We start from the raw sequence: 16,783 nt of genomic DNA on the forward strand, positions 1-16,783 counted from the left end.
CCTAAACCTAACCCCCCATCCCTGGACTAACCCCAACTCTAACCCACATACTTACCTCCAGGATGCCGGCAGTCGGGATGCCGACATCAGTATCTTGAGCTCTTCGAGATTTGCATTGGTATCCTGACGTCCGGGTTCCTGATGTTAATGTTAACATTATTATGATTAAATCAGATAACATTATAACAGTATATCTCAAGAAGACATTGGTAGCAAACTCATAATTCAAAACAAAAAAACACTGCATCACAAACTCTGTCCGGCTGGGGCATGAAGGCCCCACTGGAGGAATGCACTGGTAGGGGGTCATGCTTAAGGGGTGTGGTCATCCAACAGAGGTGGTGTAGCCTGGCACAACAGAGGCTTGGCTAACCATTAAAGAGTGTATGGTATGCGCCCCTTTATAAGCATATATATGTATAGTAAATACTCATAATGCATGCATGACAATGTACCAGATTGATAACAGCAGTGTACTGTAGCAAATACACCATGGTCCTGGGAATGCAGTCTAATGTACCATATGTATAATAATTAAGCACATGATGATAATCATGTTAATATATACCACATTAATGTAAATGTTATAGTACTGACTGGCCAGTGTCTGCTCCACAAGGTAACAATGTAAAACTTCAGTGCACAGTCTGGAACCTGACCCCTAGAAAAGGAGGTAGGTCCTCAGGCAGTGGAGAGCACCGGGCATTTCCCATGTATCCCTGAGGGCTAGTCCGACCCTGTACACAAACACAAACATGAATATATGACTAAGATAAAATAAATGTAACTCAGACACAAATCATAATTAGACACAACACAAATAAATTATGAATTTATGCAACTGCGCTTATTTTATTATCTTTAGTGTATATTGGTAATTAAAAGGCTGCACATTTACATTGCTTTTTAAATTACACATGTAGAGTTCAAAGCTATGACATTTTTTAAATGTATTAATCTGCACAAAAGAGGAAGTTGAAATACACATATTTTGGCACATGATTTAGAGGTTCAGGACCACACTGAACTAACAACTGGTGTTTGTTCCACTGATTTAATGAGGGAGATGAGTGTTTTTAGTCTTGGAAATGTAAAGAGTTGTTTATTTTATTTTATTAACAAGGCAATCTGAATGTGCTAATGTTTGTAAACTGCTGAAAGATAATAAGATAATAGATTAATTGGGGAAAAGTAGGCAATATAGCCTAAACTGAAAATTAGTGCATAGTGTTGGACACGGCACCGTCCAACACTATGAACCAGGAAAACCGGAAATAATAAAGCACACTTTTGCATTTACCAAGCACATTCATGTGCATTATCTGTACCATTAATTTAGTGCTAGCATTCATTAATGTAGGGCTATAAGCTGTGCAATGTTCTAGAATGTAAAATATAATGGTAGAAATGGCACACTTCATTTGCATATTTTTAATTCAAATTTTTATTTTCATTGTTGTATATTAGCATATATAATTGTTTTAACCTACTAGCACAAATAATTGTTTGATATCGGGATGATTAGAACACTTACAGTACTCTTTTTATTTTAATGTATTTCTAATAGCTTGGTTAAAGTAACAAGTAGTTACTGTTCCTGGGTAAAAATTAAAAATGTATGTAAAAAAATATATAGCAGAACACAATGAAACTGTCAATTTAAGGTTTTGGACATAAGGATATTCATGTGTTAAAGAGAAATTCTCTGGCCTCCTTTACAGACTTTCATACTATCACTGAACTGTGCATAGTATTTAAAGGCTGAAAGCATAACCTACTGTCACATTGTTTCTCCAACTGTACTGCTCGTTTGGTGATATTTAAACTGAATTACAATCCAGGAAAGTAAATAGACATCTAGACTGCCTTGTTTCATGTGGGATATGGTCAATTAAAAAAAGAAGCTCAGCTATATGATATACTAACTTACTATTTCTTTCACATAGTAAGTTAGTATGGAATTAATGTGCAGAAATGAGTGTGCTTTTAAATGTATTATTCTATATAGGCTCCTAGTCCTAGGGAGATTAGCAAAACAATAAACATTTGCTCTATCTTCAGTTACTCCATCTTTTCCAGGCTGGAATAAGTGCTGAACTACAGTGGGTGCAGGAAATACCACTACTATGGGGCCAGTGGTGGGTTTGGCAATTTCTGTTAGTCCTCCCACCAGAGCCCTCTGTAGCCCCCTCTCCCCCACCCTCCCTCCCTGAGAGCACTGATTTAAATAATACAGAATGGAGGCCTATAATGAGTTGGGGTACAGGAGGCTAGCGCAAATATCGCTATGGTGCCAGAGATGCACAGTTCTGCCCCTGGCTGAAGTGCTCATTTTGTTTTGACACAAGGCTTTAATCCTCTTTTTATTTTTACACATTTTATTTCACAGTGATCAGTAACAAATCATGATAAACTGAGAAATGTTTAGCAACTTAGAACAATGTATAAAAGTTCATTATATCATATGTGCCCCTTAACTACCCATCTCAAGCCTTCTCTAGAATACACTGTGACAAACAGAGCCAAACACTGCCATCTTGTTTAGACACAAAGGGGAAGGTATACTACAATTCCCTCACCAGGACAGCTTTGTGTTTACATCCAGCCACCCAATCATGTTCGAAAACTTAAAATTATTTATTTTCAAAGATATTATAAAAATGTTTGTGGATTGATTTACTGACTTACAAGTGAACATCGATTTGTCAAACTGAGGGAAACTCTTTTAGTAAATCCCCCTCAAATACTGACTTTACTGTGTTACATGTTCACCCTATAAGCAATGTCCTTAATTTCTCACTTCGGTTGTGGATAACAGAGATATATGCGATTTAAAAATATGTCAACACAAAAGGTATAGACCAGCTATTTAAGTCACATTGATTTCAAAATGTTCATATAAATCATAATAATAATAATACAAATCAAACCATGACCAAAGAAACAATACATCCTTTAGATAAAATCATGATCTGTGATCATCTGAGATTTTAATACATACACATGAAGATCATGTTGACAAGTTTAAATACTTATTTAGCTCAACAGAGATATGCTGCTTTAATTAGTTATGATAGCTATCTCATGCATGTCTTGATGCATGTCTATTGCCTATAATCAGCAAAGGTGTGATTGGTCATGTATTAAATGCACCATAAAAACGTCATATTCTATACATACAGTAGTAGGTCTTCTAAATGTGTACAATATTTCTGTCTGAGGTGGTAACTTTCTGTAGAAATACTATATGGCACTTACACTGATTGGCGAAGAGAATCCCAGCCACTAGCAGCAGCAATAAGTCTCCTATGTCTTTGGCTACCCAAATGGCATGCTCTGCAAATGGCTACCTCAACGCCTTCATGCTTTATAAATATAAACGTATGACGAATTCCCTCTTATTGCTCCCTGCACTAAGGCAAGCTGAAATTCTGTTTTCTTATATTGATAACCCTTAGAAGACATTAAAAGCGAATCTTTGTCATATTCGCAATACACTGACAAATATAATATTAGGGCACAATATACAGATAAGTGCTGTTCTGTGCAAGTATTTAAAAGGCATTTTTTTCTTTGAAGGACCACTAGGCATAAAACAGAAGATCCAATATGAAAAGGCATCTTGTAGCATTCATAAATATATTTTATAAATGTTCCCAAATCATAACAGAGCTTAGTGTTATAGTGCCCTGTTATCCAGCATTTTAGGCTTCCTTCTTTAATAGACTGAATGACAGGAAGTCATGTAGAATATGTCAGACAGCTCACAATGTGCACTCAGCAGCGTCTAGTTAGCAGAACATGTTTTCTGTGAGGCGACTTGCATTTTATGTTTAGTGGTCCATTAATCCAAATGAAGAAGACACACGAGATAAGAACATTATTCGTTCCTGTGCTTCAAAAGAGCTAATGCAAAATATTCATATTACTGACCTAGATATTAAAATACAGGTAATAAACATGCTAACTCTGCGTATACATTCAAAAATGGTGGTATTTAGATATCCCAGTATTAAAAAAGAGAAATATTTTACAACTCGCCTTTCCAGTTATCCTGCTCGCAAGGAGCAAAAAAGCTTGAATCCAAATATTGAAAAGAAAAATCTCACGTAGTCATCTTTGTATCATACTCATCAGTGTTCCTTAGCATCCCGGTGCACTCAGCACACCTAGGTCACTCAGAACTGAGATGTCTGAGTGAAAGATATGGCATCTGACTTATCTACAGCAAATCCACCATTCACATAGGACTTTTTCACGTTATCGTCTTCTTCGTTTTTCAATACACTTGGCTCAATGGCGAAGGGGTTGGCAATGTTGACTTCTGATGTGACATCCATTTGCTCAAGTTCTTTCTTGGAGAGCTTCTCTACTATCCCAGTTCCAAAGGCATCACCAAGAACATTTACCATGGTCCTAAATCGATCCCTGAAGAACAGAAGGAGTAGCATTAGTCATGATAGAACCCTGTCACTGTTAGTCATAGATGGTTACAGGCACCTGCAATGTGATGGAGAGCTTACAATCTTTAGTATGGCTGTAATCAAGACTGATTAGATTACTAATATTTTGAACCTGTTGTGGTCCCGGCTAGGTCCGCTCCATGTCCACTACAGGTCCAAAAGGTGGATTTACAGTGCCACTCACATGTTGGTCCTTACGCAGCACCACCCGGACTCTCTTTTTAGTGCACCCATGCTAACAAGCATTTGACTTTATGGCACATTACATATACTAATACAAGTATTGGAAAACTTGGAAAGATTTCCTATATGATTACCCAATAAGTATTTCATTTGTTTTATGGTTATTCAATTATCACAGGTATTTTCCTACTATCTGGGTTTTATAGTCATTCCATCTGTGCTAGCAGGGATATATTGTTACAATATTTTAATTGTTTCGATTTGTATATTAATCAGAGGTACTCAATGTATCCGTTCTATGTAACAGAATTGACTGCAGTCAGTGGGTTCATGTATTGAATTAAAGTGTATGTATTTAACACTAATACAGCTCTTGGGATATTTATTTTAATTATTCTTTTTATATGCATTTATCAGTGCAGACACTACACCATATGTATTTTGTTCTCTTGAGGGTAAGCAGGATCCCTCATAAGTGTCAGCTGCTTTAAATGCCATAGGGTTTTATTCATGTACAGCAGTGGTCTACAACGTTAATTGAGGTGTGAGCTACTTTAGAAAAATGAAACCTCCTGAAGAGCTACTAAAATTGTAGAAAAAAAAAATCTGGCTAATAACTGAACAATTGAAGGTAATTTAATGAAAAAAAAAATGTTTCATAGAAAATAACAATGCATTTAATTATTACAGTGATATTGTTGTAGTTTGTAAATAAAATTTAAGCACAGGCACATTTCACTGTTAATTACCAGCTCCAAGCAGGTACGTGCAGTAGAGGAGTAAAAGATATAGGCAGGGCTGCTGTGTGATTTTCTGGCAGGGCTGGGCGGGAGTCACTCGCTCCTTCGCAGTGTAGACGCCGTGAGTGGAACCACGAAGAAGCACGTCAGGTGATAGCTGTAAAGGCTGCGGTAATCACCTGACAGCCTTCCCTGTGGCTCCACCCATGGTGTTGATGCCACGGGGGAGCACACGTCAGAGGTCACTTCCTCCTAGTTGACTCGGCAGTACTGCAGCTTGGTGAGCTACCAAAATTAAGACCGCAAGCTACCGGTAGCTCGCGAGCTACAGGTTGGAGACCACTGATGTACAGTATAAGTGCATCTATTTGGTGTTTTTATAATAAAGGAAAACGCATACTAATAGCAACATCTTTCCTAGTTAGTTCTGCTCTAAGCATAATCTCGCACTGGGTGATTCTTCCTGGATGTGCTCAAAAGTGTAGATGTGGAGTCTTTGATCAAATAGAGCAGCTCTGGAGGTGAGCTAAGGTACGATGTAATCAAAAGTGCCACAATCAGTGGAAAAAGTCCTTCAGAGGTCTGAAATATATGAGTGTGTGATCTTTGGTAATAGTCACTGCTGGTCACACACTCCAGTATTGTTACCACCAGCAAACAAATGGATGAAGATCCTTATTCTCCATGGCTAAGAATAGATTTGCCTGATCTATGACATATACAGCTTCTTTATTAACTGTATGTTGCATTGCAGCTATTCTCTTCAGAGGGTTTTTTTATTTATCATTCTTGAACACATGGTAGAGTATTAAGCTTTGAGATCTCAATCTTTTATATCAAACTGATATCAGCATTTTCATGTTGTTTATTTATGTTTATTTTCACAATTATTTTTATTGAATAAACTTTTTAATATTAACTCATCTGGGTATAAATTCGATTTCTTCTAGCTATAATAAGCACTGTATTTTTACTATTTTTCTGAAGAAGCAGAATCCATGACCACAGAAGCAGTGAATTATACAAAGCGCCATAAAGGATTTTGGGGGTTTTCATCTACCACCATCTCTTCAGTTCCGCTGCCTGTTCATTACCCTTAGCACCTTCCTCCAATTCACCCTCACATCCAGACCCTCACCACTCCATTAGACTTTCTCTCTCTCTCTCTCAATGCTATCATACCCCTCGCCCACACCGATCATTACTCACTTGAATTATTGTGACCTTCTCTCTGGTCTCCCCCACACCTTAATGCTACTGCTAGAATGATACTATCATGTTGCTTCAGAGTTCAATATAAAATCTTCACGCCCACTTACAGAGCTCTTGCCCTATCCTCACCCTCAAGTTATTTATTCAGCCACTTCTCTGACGCTGCCATTAATCTATGGCCTCCTCCCTTCTCTCTATCAGACTTTCCCCCAACCTACATTGTTTCAGATGCTCCCTCATAACTCACTTATTCACTGCAGCCTACCAGACCACTGTGTGATCCCCAGCCATTCCCCACTGCCTTAACCCCCTTCGGGGTATTCCATTTAATTTCTTGTGCCGCACAGGGAAATGCTATTCAATGAATTAGCATTAAATCAGGGGTTAACGCTAGGAAACCCACTTATTCTGTGTAATCTGTGGTATCAATGGGTTTCCCTATGTGTTAAACCCCCAATGGAGCCTTTTTCTTGCTGACTTCTGCTCGTAGCTCCTAAAGCTGCGAAGAAAAGTCCACCTAAGGGAAAAGATGCGCAGGATTAATTGAATTGCCGGCTGCAGGTAATTAGCCACAGAGTGGGATTCCCCCCTTTGTGTCTGCCTAGTATCTCTCCCCTTTAGCATGTAAGGAGTCCTGAGCAGGGCCCACTCTCCTCTTGTTTCATGCCCCCCTACTACTTCGGAATCGGTATGATTTACCGCTGGACCCCTGGCCGGCGGTTCAAATCCCGACAGCGGCAGCCCGACAAGGATGTAAATCCCGTTCATCCCCGGGTAAGTAGTCACTAACCTATTCTACCCCGTAACCCTCCCTTAGGGGTGCCTAACCCTAACCTTCCCCCCAGTGCCTAACCCTAATCGCCCCTCTAAGTGCCTAAACCTAACCCCCCTTCCCCGCCGCCTAAACCTAAGTCCCCCGGGGGAGTGCCTAACCCTAAGTCCCCCCAGGGGGGCCTACCCCTAACCCTCCCTCCCCCTAGCCTAACCCTAACCTCCCCCCGGGGGTGCCTAACCCTAAGTCCCCCCGGGAACCCTAAACCTAACCCCTCCCCCGCGGCTGTCCGCGCTCGGTGCCCAGCATCACTTTGATTGGGATGCCGGGTGCCGGTCTCCCGGCGTCGGTAAAATGACAGACGTCTAAATTTAGACGCCTGTAATTTAACCCTCGCCGGGATTAAGCAGTCGGGAAGCCGGCTGTCGGGATTAGGCTGCATACCACTACTCAGGGCCATCTCTTCCATTTGGCTTGTTGGGCAGTTGCCCAAGGGCCCGAAGCTTGTAGGGGCCCACCAACATGCCCCCCTACAGCTGCAAGTACTCACCTCAGTCCCAATTTCACTTCATTAGCTGGCTTCAGACCAGTCAGACAGAGTCTCTCTGCATGTGTGGGAGGCCTGATGGGCATGCAGGAGGGTTTCAATTTATTGACCATTTACATTGTTTTCCCGTGAATGGGTGGGTAGTGGCCCAGTGCATTGATTTGCCCAGGGCCCACACTGCTGTTAAGACAACCCTGCCACTACTTCATGTAACTAAGCAAATATGGTTACACGTTTCACTGCTCTGTACGGTACTGCAGCACTTTGTGTTGTCATATAAATAAGAAATAATAATAATAATAGTTATGGTTAAAAGCCCCTGCAAGGAGGGCAGAGTAGAGGGATGGTTGAATAATTGGGAGTTCCCCTGTAGTGTTTATAATAATGGTTATATAAAGTTACAAATATATTTGGAACCATGGACAAATTCCAAGAGGAGTCATAATGATGTGCCTCGGAACTTACTGTTATCTAATTATATTGTGTGCACTTAACAGCAGTTGTAGCTCTGTAATAGACAGGGCTATAAACGGCATGATAAAACTCTATGTGCAAACTACTGGTCAAGGACATAACTTACCTCATAAACAAATCTGTTACCACATACCACCCTTTCTAATTACATAAATTGTAAATGACTGTATAGTGACCTGAAATGGGATTACCTCGCTGCTCGTGTTTAGAAAGGCTGGAGAATGAATGTTAGGCTGCTAGCACAATGAATGATCAGTAAAATGTCAGGGATATAATAGGAACATAAGAAGGCAGTGCTTCATGATATTTTAGATGCAATAAAAAACACTCTCACCCTATGCCCCCACAAAGCAACAAGAACATTTATTGACGACTAACGTAAATAATAGCAATAACCGTAGAAAACTGTAACAAAGGATTAAACTAAACATAATTATCTTTCTCCATCATGAAAGGGTGTTCAAGAATATTTGATAGAAGATACATGTCTTATTTTATGGATATTTATAAACAACTAGCTGAAGTACCCGGCGTTGCCCAGGTTTAAATCTTCAAGTTATTATGTGATGTCATCCAAATCCATCCATTGAAAGGCCCAGAATAGGCTCCCTGGGTTAAAGGTCTGCATGGCGCACTCCGTCGTGAGATCCGACCGGGACCCCAACAATTCCATTAGGCATCTCAGACCAATTGCCTCCCCTCTATGAAGTTTTCATCCAAATCCATCCTGTGGAAGGCTCAGAACAGGCTTCCCAGGTCAGTGTTCTTGTCAGCGTCCCCAGGTCAAAATTATTCCCAGAGTACACCAAAGGGGGGGTCCGACTGGGACCTCAACACCCTAGTATGTCGTCTTGGATCCAATGTTATCCCTCTGGAAAGTTTTCGTCCAAATCCATCCAATGGAAGGCTAAGAACAGGCTCCCCGGGTCAAAATTCTGCCCAGCATACACTAACGGGAGGTCTGACCAGGACTCTAACCCCCCCTAAAACCTGGCCAGGATCCAACTAGACCACACTGCATTGGATTCATCATAATCGGTGCAAGGGTGTCCGAATGCATAACCGGACAGACAGACATGGCAACCAAACAGCTCCAACCTATTATTTTATAGATTGTACTTGATAAATGCTACTTCAAAGCTGATTGGTTGCTATGAGCAACTTCTGCACTAGTCCATCTCTCCACACTTTTCACTGCTTGATACATAAACCCCTTAGGGCCTTAGGGCCTGATTCAGTAAGGATCACTATTCCATACGCAACTGCGAATTTGTACGGAACTCAGTTGCGAATGTATGTCGATGCCTGCCATAGCTCATCTGGCATAGAGACGTACACTGCTGCTTCCTCACATCCATACTACCTCGTCTGCGTTTCTCCTACCACTCCCCCGTCACCACACCACTCATAGTCTGTCACTCACTCTGCGTGCGATGGATTCCTCTATGCGTGGGAAATAGCACATACACAGTGCGGCTTATACGCATGCGCAGTAGTGAACAATCGACCGATGTGTGTACATAATTGCAATTGCGTACGCTGCTGAATCAGGCCTTTAGTTCCCTGTGTGAAATTTTATTATATATTTAAAAATGTAATTATTCAATTATTTTTCAAGACATATATGGCTATTAACCACTATGTTTGGTTGTTCAGAAAATTCCCAGTTGTATGACATAAATGTAGGGTAGCCATGTGACTTATATTAGGGGATGATTCAGTACCTGCTGATGTGCGCGGAGTGCCTCCAGAACGGTCAGATGAAGGCACTTCAGGATGCGTATCTTTACTAATATTTCCTGGCAAGCAAAACAGGTGCACAGGAAAATGAGCAAAGATTACCTACCGTATTAAACCACAATGTGCGCAGACGGATATTACAGTGATGTATAGGGGTACACTGTCAAGACTTGAATATGCCCCTAATTGGCATACTACACTTTACATGTTTTACATTATTTTGTGTTCCAAATGTAATAAAGAGTTAGAACATAATTTTCTCATTCATCACTTATAGAAGTTGAACTATGGGAAAAAGCAAGAGAAAATTTTCCAATGGCAAAACCCCTGACTTGGGAAAACTAGTAAGCAAGTTTGAATAGATAGAAAAATGAATAACTGAAATCACAGCTAGCTACTAGAAATCAGACACACTGCGCTTACTACATGGCTCCTGCCATAATCTTTGTTTATATGATATTAAGACCTTTAGTGATTAAAGAAATATAGATAAAGTCTTATCCCGGGAAGCAAAACAAATAAATGCCACCCACATATAACATCATGACATGCTTTCTATTGTATGTTACTTACAGGAGCCAGTCAACAGCGATGATGAGAGTGACATCCTCTGCTGGCAGCCCCACAGCGCTCAGAACAATCACCATGGTAACTAGGCCGGCCTGAGGTACTCCAGCAGCTCCCACACTGGCTGCCGTGGCTGTAACACTGCAAACCATAGCACAGAGATTAGCAAGGGTCCCTTGTACAATACACAGCAATGACTTGTAATGAATATAGGCTGTACTTGTAAATAGAAGGTGTGATGTAGGCCCTGGTTTGATATGCAGCATATAGGCTAGTAACCCAAACGTAAGCTGCAGAGAGAAGTATAGTGGACAATTTAATAAAAACAAAGTACACACAAAACCTTGGGGAGAGTATCATTCTGTTTTATGTGGATAATAAATAGCATACATTTCTATATATTAAAGATCAGGGCCGTAACTAGACTTATTGATGCCCTGTGATAGAGAGAGCATTGGCCCCCCTCCCAATTTGTAAATACAGACATAAGATATAGAGCACCTGAAAAAGGGCCATGTCATACCTCCCAACATGACCCTCTCCAGGAGGGACACAATGCTCTGGTCCTGGACTTCCCCGGTAATTTATGATTGGTGGAGGCTCCAGAGGTGGGGCTGCAGCACAGTCCAAAATTCAAATAGGGGAGTCACACCAACTGCCAGTGAGTCCCAGCCAGTGATGTTTGGCAGCGTGTGAAATGACAGTTGGTGTGGCTCCCCTATTTGAATTTTGGACTGTACTGCAGTCCCACCTTTTACCAGGACCAGAGCATTGTGTCCCTCCTGGAGAGGGTCATGTTGGGAGGTATGGCCATGTCCTCATGGGGAAGGACCAGGGAAGAGATAGGGGAGGCCAGGAGATACTGGGGATAAAAGAAGAGGAAGCTACAAGTCAGAATGATAATAAACAGGAAAGCTGACAGGCCCAAACAGTGCCCCCTGACCTGTGGTGCCGGTCGCACTACCCTAGTTATGGCCCTGTTAAAGATAGTTGTGTTTTGCATTTATTTTCACTCCACAACCTCTAAAATTAACACAATCATCAGTCTTTGGGCAATGTGTATTTAAATATACTTTTTAGCAGGGTGTATTTGTTTATAATTTCTTGAAGATAACATTTGAAATACATGCTTCTATCTCCCAGTACCAATCACGTGGCACCTTTCCTTGTGCTGAAAAACAAAAGAAGTTTAGGTGTCACTGCTACTTCCTTGCAGGGCAGTCTCCAGCTCAGAGACACTGTGGCTAACCACTTGCATGAATAGAGTACCTTGCCAGGATTTGACAGTCAGGAAGCCGAAGGTCGGCATTGCAACATCGGCTTCCTGACTGCATCCCACTAGGAGAGCATGGGCGCTGTGCAAGAATTTTCTAAGCTCACTGGGACATGGGACATTTATTCTGTCTTCAATTCATGTAGAGACTTAGAATGGTGCCTTAAAGGGTCAGATTGTATTGTTTGTGTATAGTGTGACCATAGTAAACTAAAAATGGGATGCATTAAACTGCAGACAAGCATTGTTTATGTCACAGCCCAAACGCTGAAGGAAAAGATCACTGACTTGCTCACTGTGGTGGGTTATCAGACTAGACAAGATTCAGTGCTTGTTCCAGCACAAAGATTATTGCCATCATCATCCAACCACAATTACCGATAAAGCCAATATTAAACATATACTCTTTGATAATATTATTATTGCGTTGCAGTCATTCTAAATTCACGTGTGCAGCAATATTTAACCAACTGCCCAACTTTGTTCCAAAGTCCTACATATAGCTTAAGATAAGAATATCTGTTGTATTGTATTTCAGTGACAGATTATGTTTGTATAATGAACTATCTCGAATAATCAATTTCAAAGCAGAAAATCTAGTTAAAGGGATTTTATTATTAAAAAGTGAAAAATAATCTTTATGCGTTTAACTAGAATGCTGCTTCAGGTAAATGATTGCTTCATTTTGTGTCATTACAATCTGCTTAGGTGTATTTTTTGCAGGATATACACTGTAGTCCATGCAAATTGTAATGTAAAGAGCTGTGTGTTGAGGTGAACAATCACGATGTCTAAAAAACTTAACAATAGGGGCTTTTAACAAGGAGACATAACCCTTTTAGCACTTGGTAAAGGGGTTATGTCCTCCGTTCAGTATTTAACAAAGAGTACTAAGGTTACTGTAGCTTACTGCTGTTTGCCACAGTACTGTTTACACCATCTATTGATGACATTATTGGTACGGTGGCAATGGGTACCCAGGAAAAGCCTTTCTGGTGTCAGTGAAGCCTTCCAGGCTTTTCTGAGTCCCTACTGAGTGCAATAGACATGCCCAGACAGCTGGCGCACATACGCATTACACAGCAGCCTGTCGTCCCCAGATGGGTTGCAGCAACACAGCCAGGGACTCTGACAAGTACGTGGACACCGCAGGACCTCACTGGAGGGGTAAGTAATGTTAAATGCCGGTGACATATTTGTTATTATCACTGTGATACTAAACTAAATATGCCAACGGTAATAATTATCATGAATAAATGAAGTCCTGGGTGTTTTATATAGAGTGGGATGACCTTTAATCCAAGTAGCATTAACAAATCACAGTTAATAAGTCAATGTAAAAATTAAGACTTGCTATAAAACAAACAAACAGAAAAGGAAAAACTCTGTGTTGTGAGCACTCTTGGGTATTATACAAAGATTAATACGTAACTTTTAATCAGTAACAAAAATACATAAAATGCAAGCCCTACACAAGCTACTAAAGAAAGTAGTGGGGACACATGTAAATAGAAAAATGCTTATGATATACCTCTAAATATAACTAGACATACACATATATTGGGTACATACATACATTTAAGAAAGGATGAACAACTCCTTCTGGATATATAATCAATTACCAATGAAGAGCAAATAGCTGCATTCAAAGTTGATATAGTATATAGATTTGTTAAATCAGCATTATATATCCAGAAGGAGTTGTTCATCCTTTCTTAAATGTATGTATGTACCCAATATATGTGTATGTCTAGTTATATTTAGTGGTATATCATAAGCATTTTTCTATTTACATGTGTCCCCACTACTTTCTTTAGTAGCTTGTGTTGTGCTTGCATTTTATGTATTTTTGTTACTGATTAAAAGTTACGTATTAATCTTTGTATAATACCCAAGAGTGCTCACAACACAGAGTTTTTCCTTTTCTGTTTGTTTGCCATATGATTATGACTCTAGTGAGCACCACCACAGCCCTTATATATTCATTTTAGATGTGTTCTAATCTATTATCAGTATAGTGGTCCTATTATCCCTAGATAGTATCTCTCTCAATAGTCTGTGCGACGATATCCCCCTTTTTCCCCTTTCCCTGTTTTCATTCCATTGCTATAAAACTAGGCAGTTTCTTATTAGGAAACAAATATGTGAAATGATGAAGGTTTAAGTTGGAAAGACTGAAGAAGTGCCCGCACCTAATTGTGACAATCTGACCAACATCCAGGCTCATATCATTTAGCTGTGCAATAAAGACTGCTGCCACTGCCTCATACAACGCTGTGCCATCCATATTGATTGTGGCTCCTACTGGTAATACAAATCTGGTGATTCTCTTGTCCACCCGGTTCTTCTCTTCAGCACAGCGGAAAGTTACTGGCAAAGTAGCTGAGCTGAACAAAAAAATAAATATATAAAAGCACAATATTAACACAGATATGTCAAAGTCTGACTTGACTACATCACATTAGCTCATCCAGGAAGTGAGGGAATAAATTACACTGTGTAGTTAGGATTAGTCTGTTGACTTTCTGTACTGTGATTGTTACATTTTGTACTGTGACATTATAAACTCACTACAGGAGTAACTACTGTACTCTTAATATCCTATATACATACTGTAGACCACACATGTGATTAGTTACTGATAACATGAGCATTGGCAGTAAAAAATTATTTCAATTATCTAGGAATATTGGCCCTCATTCAGAGCCACTCGCTATTTGCGGTCGTTCGTTCTAAAACAAGGGGTGGCTATTCAAATGAACCGTTCGCTGTTTGCGGTCTGTTCACGCCTCTAGGTCTGAACGAGCGAACAAAACTTGCGTTCGTGTTTTTTGAAAAATACGCCCCCTGGCCGCTCGCATCCTACGTCATGTCCGCTATTCATTAGATTAATCGAGTACATCGACCAGTGTATGAACTGCTCGCTATTCTTGTGGTTGGTTTTTGCTACCACAATTTTGCGAGCAGTTCTGGCTATAAAAGAACCCAGTGACGTGGTCAATGACGCTGCTGTTTTAAATATGCACACCCATAAAACGCCTGTTTTGACCTTTAAGCACGCCTGCGATCGGATCTCCACTCCCCGTTTTCAAGCACCTTCCCCCATTACCACCCACATACGCCTCTTTCTGTCACTCAAATTATCAGGCATTCGCTATTTTGCGAGCACATGAATTTCGGCCGCACTGAGTGGTTCGCGCATGCGTATTACGATCCGTACACATGCGCAGTTGGGCAAACATCGCTCGGAGCGAACGAGCAGCCACTTGCGTCCGGCTCTGAATCAGGGCCATTATCTCTATTGTGTAATTAATAAGTATGATGTAATGAGAACTCCCCAGATCCACGGTACTACTGTATGTTGGTGAACGAGGTCTTGCATAGAAATGTAGCTTATAGTATACTGTGGTACAGTGCACATATTGTACTTCTTTGCTGAATTATATTTTAAAGCCAGCAGATAAAAATAGATTTTTTTTTTACCTTGAAGAGATCATGAGAGCTGTAAGGAGGGCCTGCGCCATGCCCATTGCAAAGCGGAAAGGATTCTTCCTTACTATTACAAAGTATATCAGTGGCAAAATAATGATGGAATGAATGGCGAGTCTGTAAAAGAAATCATCACATTGTAACCTACTGTCACTACACATTTCCAAACGAGGTCCAATCTAAGGTTTTCTAATGATCTCAGCAGAAATATGCGCCAGTAACTTCAATAACTAATGGTGAAGTCTCTATACATACATTACATGCTTAATCTATGTCCTGCTTCTACTGGGTAGCTTTAGATCAGACATTACTATGGATTTTCATTGATATCACTTGTGCTGTCACAATAAAGTATTCATTCATTCATTCATTCATTCATTCACTTAGAAGCTAAACTGCTTGAAGGCAATTATATGTTGAATATTATGTTGGATAGAGACATTGAAGCTGATGCAGAGCTGGTTGCAAAATGGACAAAATTATCCCCCCCCCCCCCCAAAAAAAAGAAAAAAAATGTGTGCAAAATTATTTCCACCAATATGCTGACCCGTGCACATCTGCATTAGTAGCATATACTCATCAGATATATAACATCAGATATACCATATGCCAATTTGCTTGCTAAATACACATTTGCTATTGGTATCAATAAAACTGTCTCCATTTATGGGGATTTTTTTTTGTTAAACACATAGACAAAAGCATAATATATGCATAGTATATGCCTCCGAAATGAAGACAGCACCAACAGCATCGGAATCAGCCAATCACAGGTGATTCGCTAGTGCTGGCGACAACCATTATCGGTACATTTGCACTGGCCCTTACCACTGGCATATAATATGACTCTCTCAGATAGATATGTGTCTTGTTGCTGGTCTGTATGGGTGTGCAATTATGGAAACTTACCCTTAATGGCACATGCGGACATAAGTACCGGAATCACCCAGGTCTGCATAGGTGCGTCTGTTTTGTGGTCATGTGCAGAGCAATTTCTGCAAGATATGTTATGCAAACTGGCATAGCGCTCACTCTGCATCAGCCCCAATGTATCTATTGTGTCGACTTGGACCATGTTTTAGACCAGAAGTATTAAATGATTCTCAGTACACAGATATACAACAAATTAGTAACAAGATTTGAGCGTAGACGTGCAAGTTAGACAATGCAAATAAATGTGCAATAGACTGCTATGGGAATTTGCTGATTTGCATGTTATTATAATCTCTATAAAAAGCAGCATTAAAAAAACATGTAAAAGATCATCTGTCACCTCTCGCAATGGGAACAGCCATTTTGTGGCCTGATCTAATATTATAACCG

The 16,783-nt window shown here is 40.2% G+C and overlaps 1 protein-coding gene across 1 annotated transcript in view; it reads right to left on the minus strand.

Annotated features, from left to right (window-relative positions):
• Positions 1 to 847: 847 nt before the first annotated feature.
• The window catches only part of SLC1A1 (solute carrier family 1 member 1), an 89,912-nt gene continuing 73,976 nt past the window's right edge, over positions 848 to 16,783 (minus strand). Inside the window, exons 10-13 of the mRNA XM_088476587.1 lie at positions 15,455 to 15,577; positions 14,164 to 14,358; positions 10,705 to 10,839; positions 848 to 4,428 (exon numbers count right to left, since the gene is read on the minus strand). Coding sequence (XP_088332713.1) covers positions 4,179 to 4,428; positions 10,705 to 10,839; positions 14,164 to 14,358; positions 15,455 to 15,577 — 703 coding nt within the window. The 3' untranslated portion in view covers positions 848 to 4,178. The remainder of the gene's footprint in view (positions 4,429 to 10,704; positions 10,840 to 14,163; positions 14,359 to 15,454; positions 15,578 to 16,783) is intronic.

Source organism: Taudactylus pleione, unplaced genomic scaffold (genome assembly GCF_031769625.1).
Source record: "Taudactylus pleione unplaced genomic scaffold, aTauple2 ptg000190l, whole genome shotgun sequence".
NCBI classification, from domain to species: domain Eukaryota; kingdom Metazoa; phylum Chordata; class Amphibia; order Anura; family Myobatrachidae; genus Taudactylus; species Taudactylus pleione.